This window comes from Leptopilina heterotoma, unplaced genomic scaffold (assembly GCF_015476425.1).
Source record: "Leptopilina heterotoma isolate Lh14 unplaced genomic scaffold, ASM1547642v1 Lhet_114, whole genome shotgun sequence".
NCBI classification, from domain to species: domain Eukaryota; kingdom Metazoa; phylum Arthropoda; class Insecta; order Hymenoptera; family Figitidae; genus Leptopilina; species Leptopilina heterotoma.
Window position 1 is genome coordinate 7290579 of NW_025110833.1, and position 14022 is coordinate 7304600.

The 14022-nt window shown below is 21.7% G+C and overlaps 1 protein-coding gene across 5 annotated transcripts in view; it reads right to left on the bottom strand.

Annotated features, from left to right (window-relative positions):
- The window catches only part of LOC122507959 (solute carrier family 2, facilitated glucose transporter member 1-like), a 49649-nt gene that overhangs the window by 20794 nt on the left and 14833 nt on the right, over nt 1–14022 (bottom strand). Inside the window, exons 1-4 of one of the 5 annotated variants that reach the window (XM_043621001.1) lie at nt 13599–13708; nt 9753–9777; nt 8135–8197; nt 7307–7327 (exon numbers count right to left, since the gene is read on the bottom strand). The exons of 3 other annotated variants lie outside the window; for them this stretch is intronic. In XM_043621001.1, the coding sequence (XP_043476936.1) occupies nt 7307–7327; nt 8135–8197; nt 9753–9770 (102 nt within the window). In that variant the 5' untranslated portion in view covers nt 9771–9777; nt 13599–13708. Of the gene's footprint in view, nt 1–1012; nt 1537–7306; nt 7328–8134; nt 8198–9752; nt 9778–13598; nt 13709–14022 lie in introns of those variants that run through there. One more of the 5 variants, XM_043621029.1, reaches the window with a different exon arrangement.

Below are 14022 nucleotides of genomic sequence, written 5' to 3' on the forward strand. Positions count from 1 at the left end.
TTAATTACATAGTAATTACTAATATTAATAATTAAGAATTAATAATAACACTATATTGTTTATAATTATTTATTTATTTATTTAATAAATATATAATATAATATGTAATTTTTTTTTATGTTATATTGTTAATATAATTTGTTTATACTGCTATAATTAATTAGAAAAAAATAATTTAAACAATTTTTTAATTATATTTATAAATGTAGTTTTTGCGTAGAAATTCAAAGAATGTTTTGAATATGAAAAAAAATAATAATAATAATAATGGTGATAATAATAATAATAATAATAATAATAATAATAATAATAATAATAATAATAATAATAATAATAATAAAATAATAATAATAATAATAATAATAATAATAATAATAATAATAATAATAATAAAAATAATGAAAACAATAAAAATAATAATAGTAATAATAATTGAAATTAAAATTTTAAAAATGATTTAATTTCATGTTTACAGTGAGAAAACAATATATTTGAATCAAACATAATTATCTTTGTGATAAAGTGAACCAAAAATTATTTCAATAAATTATAAGTTTAATTAAAAAAAATCTAATAAAAATTACATTTGATTCAATTATAAAATATGTTTAATTGAAACATATTTTTTTGGTTAGCTATACTTATTTTTGGATTTAAAAAGCACATTTTTTCAGTGCAATATTAATAATAATAACAATTATTTTTAAAATATTGACAATAAAATAAAATTATTAATAATAAATAATTATTATTAATATTATTACAAAATTGTTAATTGTAATTTAATAATAATTGAAATTAAAATTTTAAAATTGAAAAAAGTTTTCGATAAGAAAATAAAGAAATAATTTCCCCGTTCCTTAAAAATAATAATCGCGCAGTGAATTCAAAATTTGTCAAATAAATGATGTCAAATTAAATATATGAGGTATCACTGCGTAAAATTTATATCAATAATATTTATATCAACAAGTACTTGCAAACCAATATTTCAAAAGATATTTCGAATTACCTTTTCCTTGCTATAGCCCATTTTTCTCTCTCCTCGACAAAAATATTATAATAATAATCAACTTTTTACCGCACAACCAACTTTCACTATATAGATATAAATAAAAAATTATCCCGTCTCCTTTTTGCCTTATTGAAATAATAGGAAAATATATTTTTTTTTTATTCTGACAGTAGCGCGAAAAAAAATGCGTACGTCAAAAAAAGAGTTTAAAAATATTTTTTCCCAGGCACTTTAAAAAAAAAAAAAATTTCCGCGGCTATTATCTATTTTCAGAAATGAGTAAAATTTAATTTTTTTTTTTCTAGTAATTTTTGTTGTAAAATTCGGGTAAGAAGGAATAGAAATTATTTTTTTTTATCGAGGCGGCCGGTTTCTTTTTTTATAATTCGAGAGCCGTGTTTTAACTTTGAAGGAACTTTGAGTGAAACTGGAAGTGTTCCCGGTTCCAGGTCGATTAACGAGGCTCACAGTGAACACACTAAAGACGAACTGAGAATTGACAATCGACTCTCTCTGGTTATTGGTGGAACCCCGAAGGCGGAGCAGTTATCCCAATCGTGAAATAGTTTTTTTTTCTCTTTTTATTTACTCTTTTTTCTCTCCTTCTCTTTTTTTTTTTTTTTTTATAAAAAAGCACTCTTGTTTCCTCTGACAAAATATTTTATCAGTGAGTGTCAAATTGATAATAGACGTTAAAATCCACTTAAGGGCATGTGATACAACGTCATCGCGGGTTAAGTCATTCAACTTTTCATTTTTTTTCCACAAAAACAAAGTTTACATTTTTTTTTTTGTAAATTTCCATTTTTTTCCAAATTTACATTTTTTCCAAATTTACATTTTTTCTAAATTTACATTTTATCCAAATTTACATTATTTTACAAAATTTCTTTTTTTTTAAACAAATTTATATTTTTTTCCCAACAAAATTTACATTCTCTTCTACAGTGAAACCTGTCGGAATGCAGCTTTGATTTTTTAAAAATTTTATTACAATAAAAAATAGTAAAAAAAAATTGTTTTAAAATTTAATTTTGTCAAATTTTTATAATATTCTAGAACTAAGGAAAATTATTCTTGTTGGACATTTTTGAATAGAAAAAAAATTTTAAAATAGAGTTGCATTCCGACAGGTTCGACTGTACAAAAAAAAAAAAGAAAATACAATACATTTTTACGAATTTATAAAATAATTATGGTAATGAATAAAAAAATAAAAAAATAATAATTAATGAAAACAATAATAAAAAAAAAATCATGGAAAAAAATAATAAATTAAAATTAACTAAAAATAACATAATAAACTAATTATTTCATCATGTTAACAATTTATTAAACAAATTACCTGATTACCAATAATAAATAAATAAATTTTTTGTAATAAAAAATAATTAAATAAATTGTAATTGTCAAAACGACGATATTTTTTTTACTGATATTAATTTGTATTTTATAATAAAAAAAAAAATTATTTTGTGTATTAGGAAATTAGGCGACTTTTAAGTAAATATTTAATTTTAATTGTTTTTATGTTTTTTACGGTAATTTGGAAAAATATTTAAATCGAAAAAAATTTCTTTCATTATTGTGCGTACAAAACTATATTAGGAAAATAAAACATTATTATTGTTAATAGTGTTAAATAAATAAATAAATTATTATTATTTCGAAAATATGTATAGGTGTTTATAAAAAAATTATTTTATTGTTTTAATTAATATTTAAATAAATTAATCATATTTTTTCTCTATTATTGAAAGCTAAAAGATTAAATTACTAAATTACTAAAAGATTGTTTATAAATAACGAAAGAATAGAAAAATGAATGAATTTTATTATTATAATAATTTTATTTATTATTATAAATTTATGACATTTATTATTTTTTTCATAATTATATTTATTAATTAAATTATTATTTAAATTATTAATTAAATTTATTGTAATTTTATTTTTATTTTGTTTAATTTATATTCTATAAAAAAAATTGAATAAAAAAAAAATTATGTAAAATTGCGAATAAATGGCAAAAATGAAGAACAAATTTCTTTGAAAATTTTTGATACAGCTAAAAATTTCTTTCGCGTTATATATTATCATTATTGCGCTCTTGTGGGATTTCAAGTCGAAATTTATTTTTAACCATTGAGAAAAGTTGATCTTGACGCCATACGTGACTAATAGGCGAAAATATATATACACACACACACAATACGTAATGGGAATTTTAATAATAAAATTGTTAAAGGGACAATTTTACAATTATAGAATTTATTGAATTGTCGCGCAAGTGCGAGTGCCTTGAGAATATTATTATTTGCGCTACTAAAAGGAGAGTCTTTTGCTTTGTAAAAAAATTTATTATGTATATTTAAGTACATATTATACTTATAATATGGTATATTATAAAAAAAAAATATCGCACATGTAGTACACGGACTTTTGATATACATATTTACTTGAATACACACAGATGGTATTTTTTCTTTTTTTCGTCTGATTATATATACCGTGATAACTACAAAGTTAAACTGTCAATGAGATTAAAATACGTGTTTCAATATTTTTGTGAAATATATAAATTTTTTTCGCACAATTTACGCTGAGAGAGGCCTTGAGTGAAAAAAAAATTTTTTTTTTCGTTCCCTATTGGCGGTAATAATATTATATTTATTCACTTTTTGTAAATTTTTTTTTTCATAAAATGCGCGAGGAAAGAAAGAGAGAACGCAAGAATTATTTAAAAAGAATTTTAATAAAAAATATTGTTAAGAATTTTAATAAAAAATATTGTTAAATATTTTAATAAAAAAATATTACGATAGAAATAAATATTTAAGTCTTTTTTAAATATTGCGATAAAATATTGATAGAGTAGAAAGAAAACAATTTTTTTTGTAATTGAAACCATTTTGTTTTTTCAAAAAATGTACTAAATTTAGAAGTAAAAAATATTAATGCTAAGGAATGGAAAAACAGTTTTTAATTTTTAAAAATAGACAAAAAAATTTCTATTATAGAAATTATATGTTATAAATTAGAAAAAAAATGTTGAATTTTAAAGAATTGAAAAAAACTTATATAGAATACAGAAATCTAATTTTTTAAAGAACAGAAAAAACTGATTTTAAAAAATGGAAAACATTTTTTTACTTTTAAAAAAGAAAAAAGAAATAATAAAAAAATTGAAAAGTAGAAAAAAGAAATAGTAAAAAAATTAAAAAGTAGAAAAAAGAAATAATAAAAAATTAAAAAATAGAAAATTTGCAAATATTGATAAAAAGAAAAAAATTTTTGAAGCTTAACAAATAAAAAAGAATAATAATACACCATTTAATGACAAATATATACGGTAAAGGTCAAATCCAATTGGTAATTGAGGGGATGAATGAAATAATAGTTTAATGCACGCAGTGTTGCTTATGTAAATTTTATGGCGAATTATTATTTAACAATATTCACACTCTACAATTTTTTTTTTTAGAAAAAACGTGAAATATAGAAAAAAAAATTGAATTAGAAAAAAGGTGAAATGTAAAAAAAAAAATTAAATTAGAAAAAGGTGAATTATAGAAAAAATTAAATTAGAAAAATTAGAGGAAAAATTTTAATTAATTCGGAAAAATGACTGAATTTTTTAATTATTAATAAATATTTTTCTGGGTAATGTAATAAAAATAATTTCAATTTTGAGAGTAAATTTTTTCAGGCAATAAATTGCTAGAAACTCAATTAAAAAGTAAAAAACAAAATTTAGTGAATATTAAGAAGATGAATAGTAATAATTATGATATTAATTATTTAATTAATTATTTACGATATTAATTATTTAATTAATTTTTGACGATATTAATTATTCAATTAATTTTTGACGATATTAATTATTTAATTAATTTTTGACGATATTAATTATTTAATTAATTATTCACGATATTAATTATTTAATTAATTATTCACGATATTAATTATTTAATTAATTATTCACGATTCCAACAATATTGATCAATTAATTAATTATGAACTATTTGTAGAATATTATTATAGAAAAATTATTTTTCAAATATATTAATTTTATTTTTATTTATAAAAAAATATCATCAATTTGTTGAAGCCAATATTGACAAGCCTTGCGGTTGAAATATGCGACTTATGTAAAAATAGTGTAATTTATTCGCCAATGTAAAGTAACTTAATCCAATTATATCCAAAGACTGGCCGAAGATTTAAAAAAAATTATGTTTAATTATATATTTTTCATTTCAATTATTATATAATTATATTGTAAAATCAAATATTTTTTCAATTCAGGTTGTAAATATTACAGTTTTATTAGTAAAATAGTGATAAAATTATAAGTATAATTATTATAATAATAATTTTTTATTATTATTATTATTATTTATTTACTTTTCTGTCTATTTCTTCATTTTTTTATTAATTTTTTATTTATTTTATTAATATTGCAGCGTTTCAAATTTTCAAAAAAAAAAATCTTAACATTTTTCTTAGTTAACTAATACATTTTAATTTTTTTTTCATTAAATTTTCTCACTAGATCCACGTGTTATTTTTCTTTAAGTATTTTTTATCAGAGTAAACTAATCTTTGGAACGACATGTACTTCCAAAAAAAATACTGGAATATTCTTGACTTTCTATTTTTTAAGCTCTTTTTGCTTTTATTGATTCAACGTTTTATTAGTATTTTTTTTTATCTCAACAATGTGATACTCTAAAAAATTTATAGATAAATTATTTCAATTTCAAATAGGCAATTCTAATATTTTCTCGGTATCATAAAAAATTTCTTTACGAAAAACGATAATATTCTTGCAATGAGCGTGTAAAAATAAATAAATAAGTAAATAAATGAGTAAATAAATGAATAAATAAATTAGTAAATAAATGAGTGAATAAATAAGTGAAGAAATAATTAAATAAATTAGTAAATAAATAAGTAATCAAATGAGTAAATAAAAAAAGAAATAAGTAAATTGATAAGTAAATAAATAAAAGAAGTTATTAAACAAATGAATAAATAAAAAAATAAATAAACAGAAAAGTAAATAAATAAATAAAATAAGTTTAAGCTGAAAATGTTACAATTTCGAAAATAATTTAACAGAATTTAATATTCTTAAAAGTTATTAAAAAAAAATTAATCTAACAGTAACTTTAAAAAAAAAAATCAACAAAGAAAAATAAATCCAAAAGTAAATTAAAAAATCAACCTTTCCCTTGTAACAAAAAGTATTTGACATGAAAAAAAAAAAAAAATTGTAACAATAATAAAAGACGCACATATGGAGAGTATTTTATAACAGAGTCGACGACCCGATTGAATGAATGACATGTGCCGTTGCATGAACAAGTGACAAGCGATGTTCCTGATTACGTGTATATAATTATCTAGTACAGTTGCACCGAAAAGAGAATTAAATCGTAAAACCGCAGAAAATAAAACTAAATAAAAAGAAACCAATTTTTTTCACATAATACACACAACAATAAAAAGAAAAAAATCACTGGCATTGAAAATACTTTCTTAGAAACACAGAAAAAAAAACGAGAAATATAAAACAATTAAGGAAGTGTTTTTCTGATCTCAAAATAATCAGAGCAAAACATGTAAACAAAAGAATATTTTGTTTTATAGTACTGCATTTATAAAAGGGGTTAATAGCCGCCTCTCTTATAATATATTGTTATGTCTCGATATTACTTGAAAAAGAAAAAAAAAGAAAATTCTAGCGAGGCTAAAAATAAGGTCTCAAAGTCAACATAATATTGTTATAGATTAATTCTAATTAATTGCAAAGATAATAACAATAACAATAATAATAATTTCTCACAAATGATGAGAATATGTAAAAAGAAGAAAAAAAAGAACGAATCGATAAGAATATTAAATAAGAGAATGAAAATTCTCTTATCGGAGAATTTTCCCTACAGCGCATCATTTGTTTCTCAAATTAAATGTGTTCTCTAAATTCGAATTTAGTTAAAAGTATCATATTTTAATTATAATAGTATAATATTTATTATATAATTATAATAATATTTATAATATTAATAATATAATAAAATAAAAGTACCGAAAAATCCCCACAATATTGGATTCAAATTTAGAGATTGTATAATGTTTTTCCAATTAAATTATACAGACATTGTTATAATTGTAACCAAATGAATCATCATCATCATCATCATCATCATCATCATCATACTTGAGAAGAAAGAAAACTAATTATTACACTTGAATTATTTGCGAAAAGACAAAAAGAAAACTCACCGCATCTTTATCCGGTGTTCGCTGCATGAAAAAGTAAACAGTACGGATGTGAAATGTTTTTGACATTAATTGCGCGAAAAGAAAATGTAAAGTGTTGGGGAAAAAATATCGAAGATCTAATTCAACAAATCATTAAACACAAAACAGTGGGAATAGTTTTTCGAACAAATTTATTTTAGATCAAATCAAACACTAGAGAAAGAATTTGTTAAATTAAAACAAGTTGTAATGTATTTAGAATACCAATTTTATGTACGAAACTTTTTTTTCGTTTCGAAAACAAAGTTTGTTTGAAAAAAAGAGTTTGAAAAAAAGAGTTTGATTTCGTAACACTCTATAGTTTTAATTTGACAATTCTTTTCTTACAGTGAATACGATGTAGAATGAAACGATTTTTTAAATAATCTCCAGAAGGTAGAAACCTCCAGAAATTAAATTCAGAAATTAAAATTCGATGGAGAATATAGCGGAGTAGTAAAGCAAATGAAAAAAAGGATTCAGAGAAGACAAAAAGAAAAGGTGTGTTTTCGAAAAGAAAAGTTTAAATTAAAATTCAGTTCGTTTTGGAATAGATTTTCGAAAAGAAAAGTTTAAATTAAAATTCAGTTCGATTTGGAATAGATTCAGAACCAAATGAAACAAAATTAAGAAGCCTTTTACTCAAAAATATTAAAATTAATAGCATTTAGAGGAAACAAAAAAAAAATCGGCGAAATTAAATGGAACAAAATTGAAAGCATTTATTGAGGAAACAAAGGTTGTTTTAAGAAACCAAAAGATGTTTTAAAAAAGGAAGGTGCAAACTAAAATTTAGTATTATAAATATACCTTATCGGAAGGTGACAATGTGGTTGACGTTGTCAATTGTTCCTGTGGTTCCTCTTTAGACTGCTGCATTATTTGTTAACGAGAAAGCAAAGTTTGTTAGTTATGTTAGAAAAATTATGGAATCAGTAATTAGTAACTTCTAGTAATTAGTAATAATAAATAACCAGATGGTTACAACAAGTTGCATGCAACTAATGATCAACCGAAAGAACACACTCGAAACTCAGTCAAAAGTAATTCAAAGTTTTTGTTGATTAAATGCTGATTAAAAATGCTTAAAAAAGTAGTTGAGAGATGCTGCAAAAGTAGATGAGAAATGCTAAAGAAAAATAGTTGAGAAATGCTAAAGAAAAGTAGATGAGAAATGCTAAAGAAAACTAATTGATAAATGCTAAAGAAAAATAGTTGAGAAATGCTAAAGAAAAATTGTTGAGAAATGCTAAAGAAAAATTGTTGAGAACTGCTAAAGAAAAATTGTTGAGAACTGCTAAAGAAAAATAGTTGAGAACTGCTAAAGAAAAATTGTTGAGAAGTGTTAAAAAACATTTAAGAAATATCAAAAATAATAGTTAGAAAATGCTCTCAAAAATCAACTACAATTTTGCGCCGCACTACCATCAGGAAATTATCTGAATCCTTTTCTTTATCATCCGTAAACAATAATAAACATAAAACAAAGTAATAACATACTGGATTTCATTTTTATTTCCAGATGTCGCCTAAGCTCTGGATTACTTTATTATTCCCCTAGATTTATTCTTTTACTTCACCAATCTCTAAATTTCTGTCCATAAATCTCCGGTCGTTGATATCATAACTAATAAAAAATAATCTTTTCCCCAAGTTTTCTAATGCCAAAGTCTATTTGGAGAATTTTGTCTTTTCGAAATGCGTTTCTTTTACAAATTCCTCTTCGTCAAAATGAACCGAGATGGTAAATATTTGTCATACTGTACATTAAACACCCGCAGACTAATTCTAATAATTCTTTGATAAACTTTTGAAAACTCCTCTATTTCACCCACTGTAATAATACTACTTATAATCATTCGTCTACTAATCCAGGATTTTTTTTTTCTTTATTGCAGTAATTTATCGTTACTTAATTACTCGAATCTCTTGTTACCAAAAACTTCAGAAAATAAAACATCATCAGTATTTAAAATTTGAATCTTCTTCCAAAATATATCTATGCTATTAGTGGGAAAATAAATCCGTTTAGATGCAATTTTTCGTACCAGAATTTTCGTAAAATTTTGACAATAAATTTGTCAATAAAAATTAAAAGAAAAGTCTAAAAAGGAAAGAGAGAAGAAGCTGTTCTTCTGTCTTGTACTTCTGTTAGAGAAAAAATAAATTCGTTCAGATGCAATTTTTCGTATCAGAACTTTCGTGAAACTTTGAATTTTGAAAATACTGGCAAATAAAAATTGCATCTAAAGGTATAGAAGAAGTTGTTCCAAATTTCTATCAGCAAATAAATTATAATCAGATGCAGTTTTTTTCTGCTGATAAAAATCCCCCGATGGTAGTGTTATTGTCTAGTGCTTGCAAGCAGATATAATTTACAAATAATTCTTGTGCTAAAATCTCAAATTTAGCATAAAATGTATCATACCTTTTCGATTTCCTGCATCTTTAAGCTGCATGAAAAAGCATAATGGACATTAGTAAATGTTAGTTGGATTAAAATTCCATGCAAAAGGTTAAAAAAAAAACATGATTTTGAGTCTCTAATTCACAATTTAAAAAAAATCTCTTTCAGCATTAAAAACTATTCGAAAACCTTTTGTTTAAAAAAAAAAAAATAAAAATAACACCAGAAAGAAGTGGATTTAAAAACAAAATGTAATATTTGCCCTGCCCATAAATTATTTTCGGCGGTATAGGCATCATCACGGTAACCTGTTTGAACTCAGATTATAATTATAACAACTAAACGAGTCAATTTCATCAACATTTCAATTTTTTTTTTTCGTTTTTTCTTCTTTAAATACATAAGTTTTCCACATATGGAACACGCTCATTACATATACTCAATATTATCATCATCTCTTGAGAAATTAACTGATAATAAATATTGTACAAAAGATTATAACATTAGTTGGATTCCATTCTTAAAATGAGGATCAAAGTCTAAAATATTGTCTTAAATATAAATTGCGCAAGTTATTATTTATCTTTAAACAAGAAAAACATGGTGAAAAAAAAATACAATTATAAAAGTTAAAATTTCATATCAACCAAATTATGAAATTATTTCAATTATAAATCTACATTTTTATCGAGAGAGAAAAAACAAACAAATTGTAAAATTTATTTATAATGTTTTTGAACTGATTTTTGATATTTTCAAATGGAGGAAAATAATAATGAATAAAAAAAACCGAATAATAATAAAATCAAATGATAATAAAAGGAAATAATAAGAAAACTAAATATTAATAGAACTGGACAATAATAAAACTAAGTAATAATAAATAATGGGACGATGGCCATAGTCGTTAAGGCACGTGAGTTGGTGGAATAGAGCCGAGGGTCTGTGGTTCGATCCCGCCTGCGACGCACAGAGATAAAAAAAAATAAAATAATAACTAATAATACTAAAATAAAAATAAGGAAAATAAAAATAATAAAGAATACAGAAAATAAGAATAAGAACAAGAAAAGAAATAATAAAATAATAACAATAGGAATAATAAATAAATAACAATAAATTCTTTCTAGACTCGCAATGATTAAATAATAATTTTTTCGGTGTATACGTATTGCAATATTTAAATAAATAAACAATTTGTTTAGCCCTATATTGTTAACTAATTTTGCAAAAAAATCGTTTATTTATTTGTTTTTTTCTCAAAATTCAAGGTCAAAAAGGTCAGAGCCGTGAAAAAAATTTTGTTTAACGCAAATTTGTTACGTAGATTATACGCTACGCAGGTTATATCATTTGTAAGTAACCTATTTGAAAATCAAAGTATTACATTTATGTTGATGAGCATAATGCGGGGTCAGTTGACTGATCACTTGATATAAACGAATATTTGCAACGGAAAATAATTTTGGCTCATTGCCATTTATGAACAGAAGAGAAGATCAAAAGATTTTAAATGACATTTTCTTTTCGATGATTTTTTTTTTTCTTTAAAAAAATAAAAGTTTACTGTTAAAGTTAAATTAACTTTTTCATGTAGCGTACAATAACAATAAATAATAATAATAATAATAATAATAATAATAATAATAATAATAATAATAATAATAATAATAATAAAAAGAATATAAGTTATTTTTTATTTGCATTTGCTTGTTCATATGAATAAATAAGTAAATAAATAAAAAATAAATAAAATAAAAAAATAAAAAACAAAAAAAAAAGAAACTTAAAAAACAATTAAAAAATTAATTTGAAATTTATTTATTTATATTTATGAACGAGCTAACAAAAATTATTATTATTTTTATTATTATTATTATTAACATATGTTTTTCGTCTAAAATAATGAATTTGCTATAAATTATAAAAAATTATTGAATAAAAAATTATTAATAACAAATTAGAATAAATAATTAATATAAAAAAATTATGAGTGGCAAAAAGCCACCTAAATTTTTTAGTCGAAAATAAATGATTTGCTTTAAATTAAAAAAAATTATTGAAACAAAATTATTAATAACAAATAGAATAATTAATTGATTAAAAAAAAAAAATTAATGAAAATACGCAGCATTACTTTTTTTAGTCGAAAATAAATAATTTGCTATAAATTATAAAAAAAAAAAAATATTGAAAGAAATTATTAAATAACAAATAGAATAATTATAAATAAATAAATAAATATCAAAAAATATTTTCATTATTTTTATTTATTTAATTTTATTTATTTTTCATTATTTTTATTTTTCATTATTTTTTGCAAAAGCCAATCAAGTTGCGTCATTTTCATCTAAAATAAATTATCGAATCCAAAAATCAGAAAAAAGTTCATAAAAATAATTTAATAAAAAAAATATTTCAATAAATAATTAAAAACCAATAAATGTAAATAAAAAATAAAAAAAATAATTTTTTTATTTATATTCTCCTAGGTGTATGGAAAAAATTAAAATCATTATAACAATGGAATCCAACACTTCTTTTTTTTCTCTCTTTTTTTCATTGAGAAATAATGAAATAAAGAAGAAAAAATGATTGGAAACTGAAGTTCAAGGGCAAAATAGAGGTCACGCGGCACGATTCGCATTCACTATTTTATTGCGGCCAAAAAATTGCAAATTGATTCGTTCATTAAAAAATTAATTTTTCAAAATTTTTGGGGAAAAATTGGAATTTTATCGAGTGAAAAAAATATACATTGATGGAAAAATAATATATTGTGAGCGGGGAAAAAAATGCAAATTACGTAAGAGTAAGAGGAGAATAAAACAAATGTCAATGACATTGTAAAAAAAAGGGGATGGAAATTTTACAATTATTGCAAAAAAGAAAAAATTGTTTATAAAATTGAGCACTAAATGAAACACGTGAAATATAAATAAATATTAAGTAATATTTCATTTTTCTCAGTTATTGTTAATTTTTGTTTAAGGAGTAGGTAATAAATTTTAAATTTAGTAAATATTAAATTTAATGAATATTAAATTTAGACATTAAATTTAGATTTTAAATTTAAATTTTAAATTTAGACATTCAATTTAGATATTAAATTACAAACATCAAATAATAAATATTAAAAATAATAACAAGAAATAAAGTAATATTTTTTTTTATCTTCTTTTTTAAGTTATGTTTAATATTTAATTAAGTAATGAATATTAAGTAATAAATATTAAATTCTAGATATTATAAAAATAATAAATATTTAAAATAATAATAAGAAATACTAGGTAATATTTTTAAGTCATTTTTAATATTTGATTAAGTATCGTCATGATTAATTGAAAAAATAAATATTAAATAAAATATTAAAAATAAAAACAATAGTAAATAAATTATTATTATAATTATATGACCACATTATAATCAAACGAGCCGTTTTTCTAATATATTGCGATCGATCAAATAATATAGATTCCCAGCAAGTTATTTTGCTCCGAATTTCAAGGATTCCAAGTCCCCTTTTCTACTAATATAAAATTATTGTTATTCCACGGACAAATAATTTTTTTAAACGAAAAATTGTAATTTCATCAGTTAACAAAAATTTTTCTAAAACACTGATTAATTAAAAAAAAAGCAGAAAAATATTTTCTTTTTACATGCATTCGGAATGTTTTCTTTTTGGCGGTTAAGGTTAAAATATCATGACCCACTTTGAATTGAAATTGTTCAATGAAAATTTATTTACAATTTTTTTTTCGCTACGAATTTTCTTTTTTTGAAAACGAATAGAAATATTAGAGAGACAAAAAACGTCTTTTTTTCTTTGTATTTAGAGTGTGAAAAAGAAATGGAAAAACTTACCCACGAAATAAAAAAAATGTGGTGGTGAATTTAACGAAGATTCAGTATTTTCTGTGCGATAGATTCGATTCCAATCCTCGTGCAACCCCAATAAACTACCCTCTACGTATTTTCATAATGAAAGGGCGCAGACGCGAAAATATTCATCCCCTTAATATCTCCCTCTCTCTCTCTTTCTCTCTCTATATAGATATATGGAATTTTCGCTAACATTGCGGAATGACGCAATTCGTCTGAAATTGTGCCGGTACTTTTTTGAAATGAGAAAAAAAGATTTTATTTTATTTTTTCAATTTTTGTTTTCTATCGTTTTTCAGAATTTATTTATGTAACGAGAAAATAATGCATTTTCGCAAAATAATTCGAATAATAATAAATAACAATAAATAAGAATAAAATAATTTTTTAATCCTACTTAAAAAAT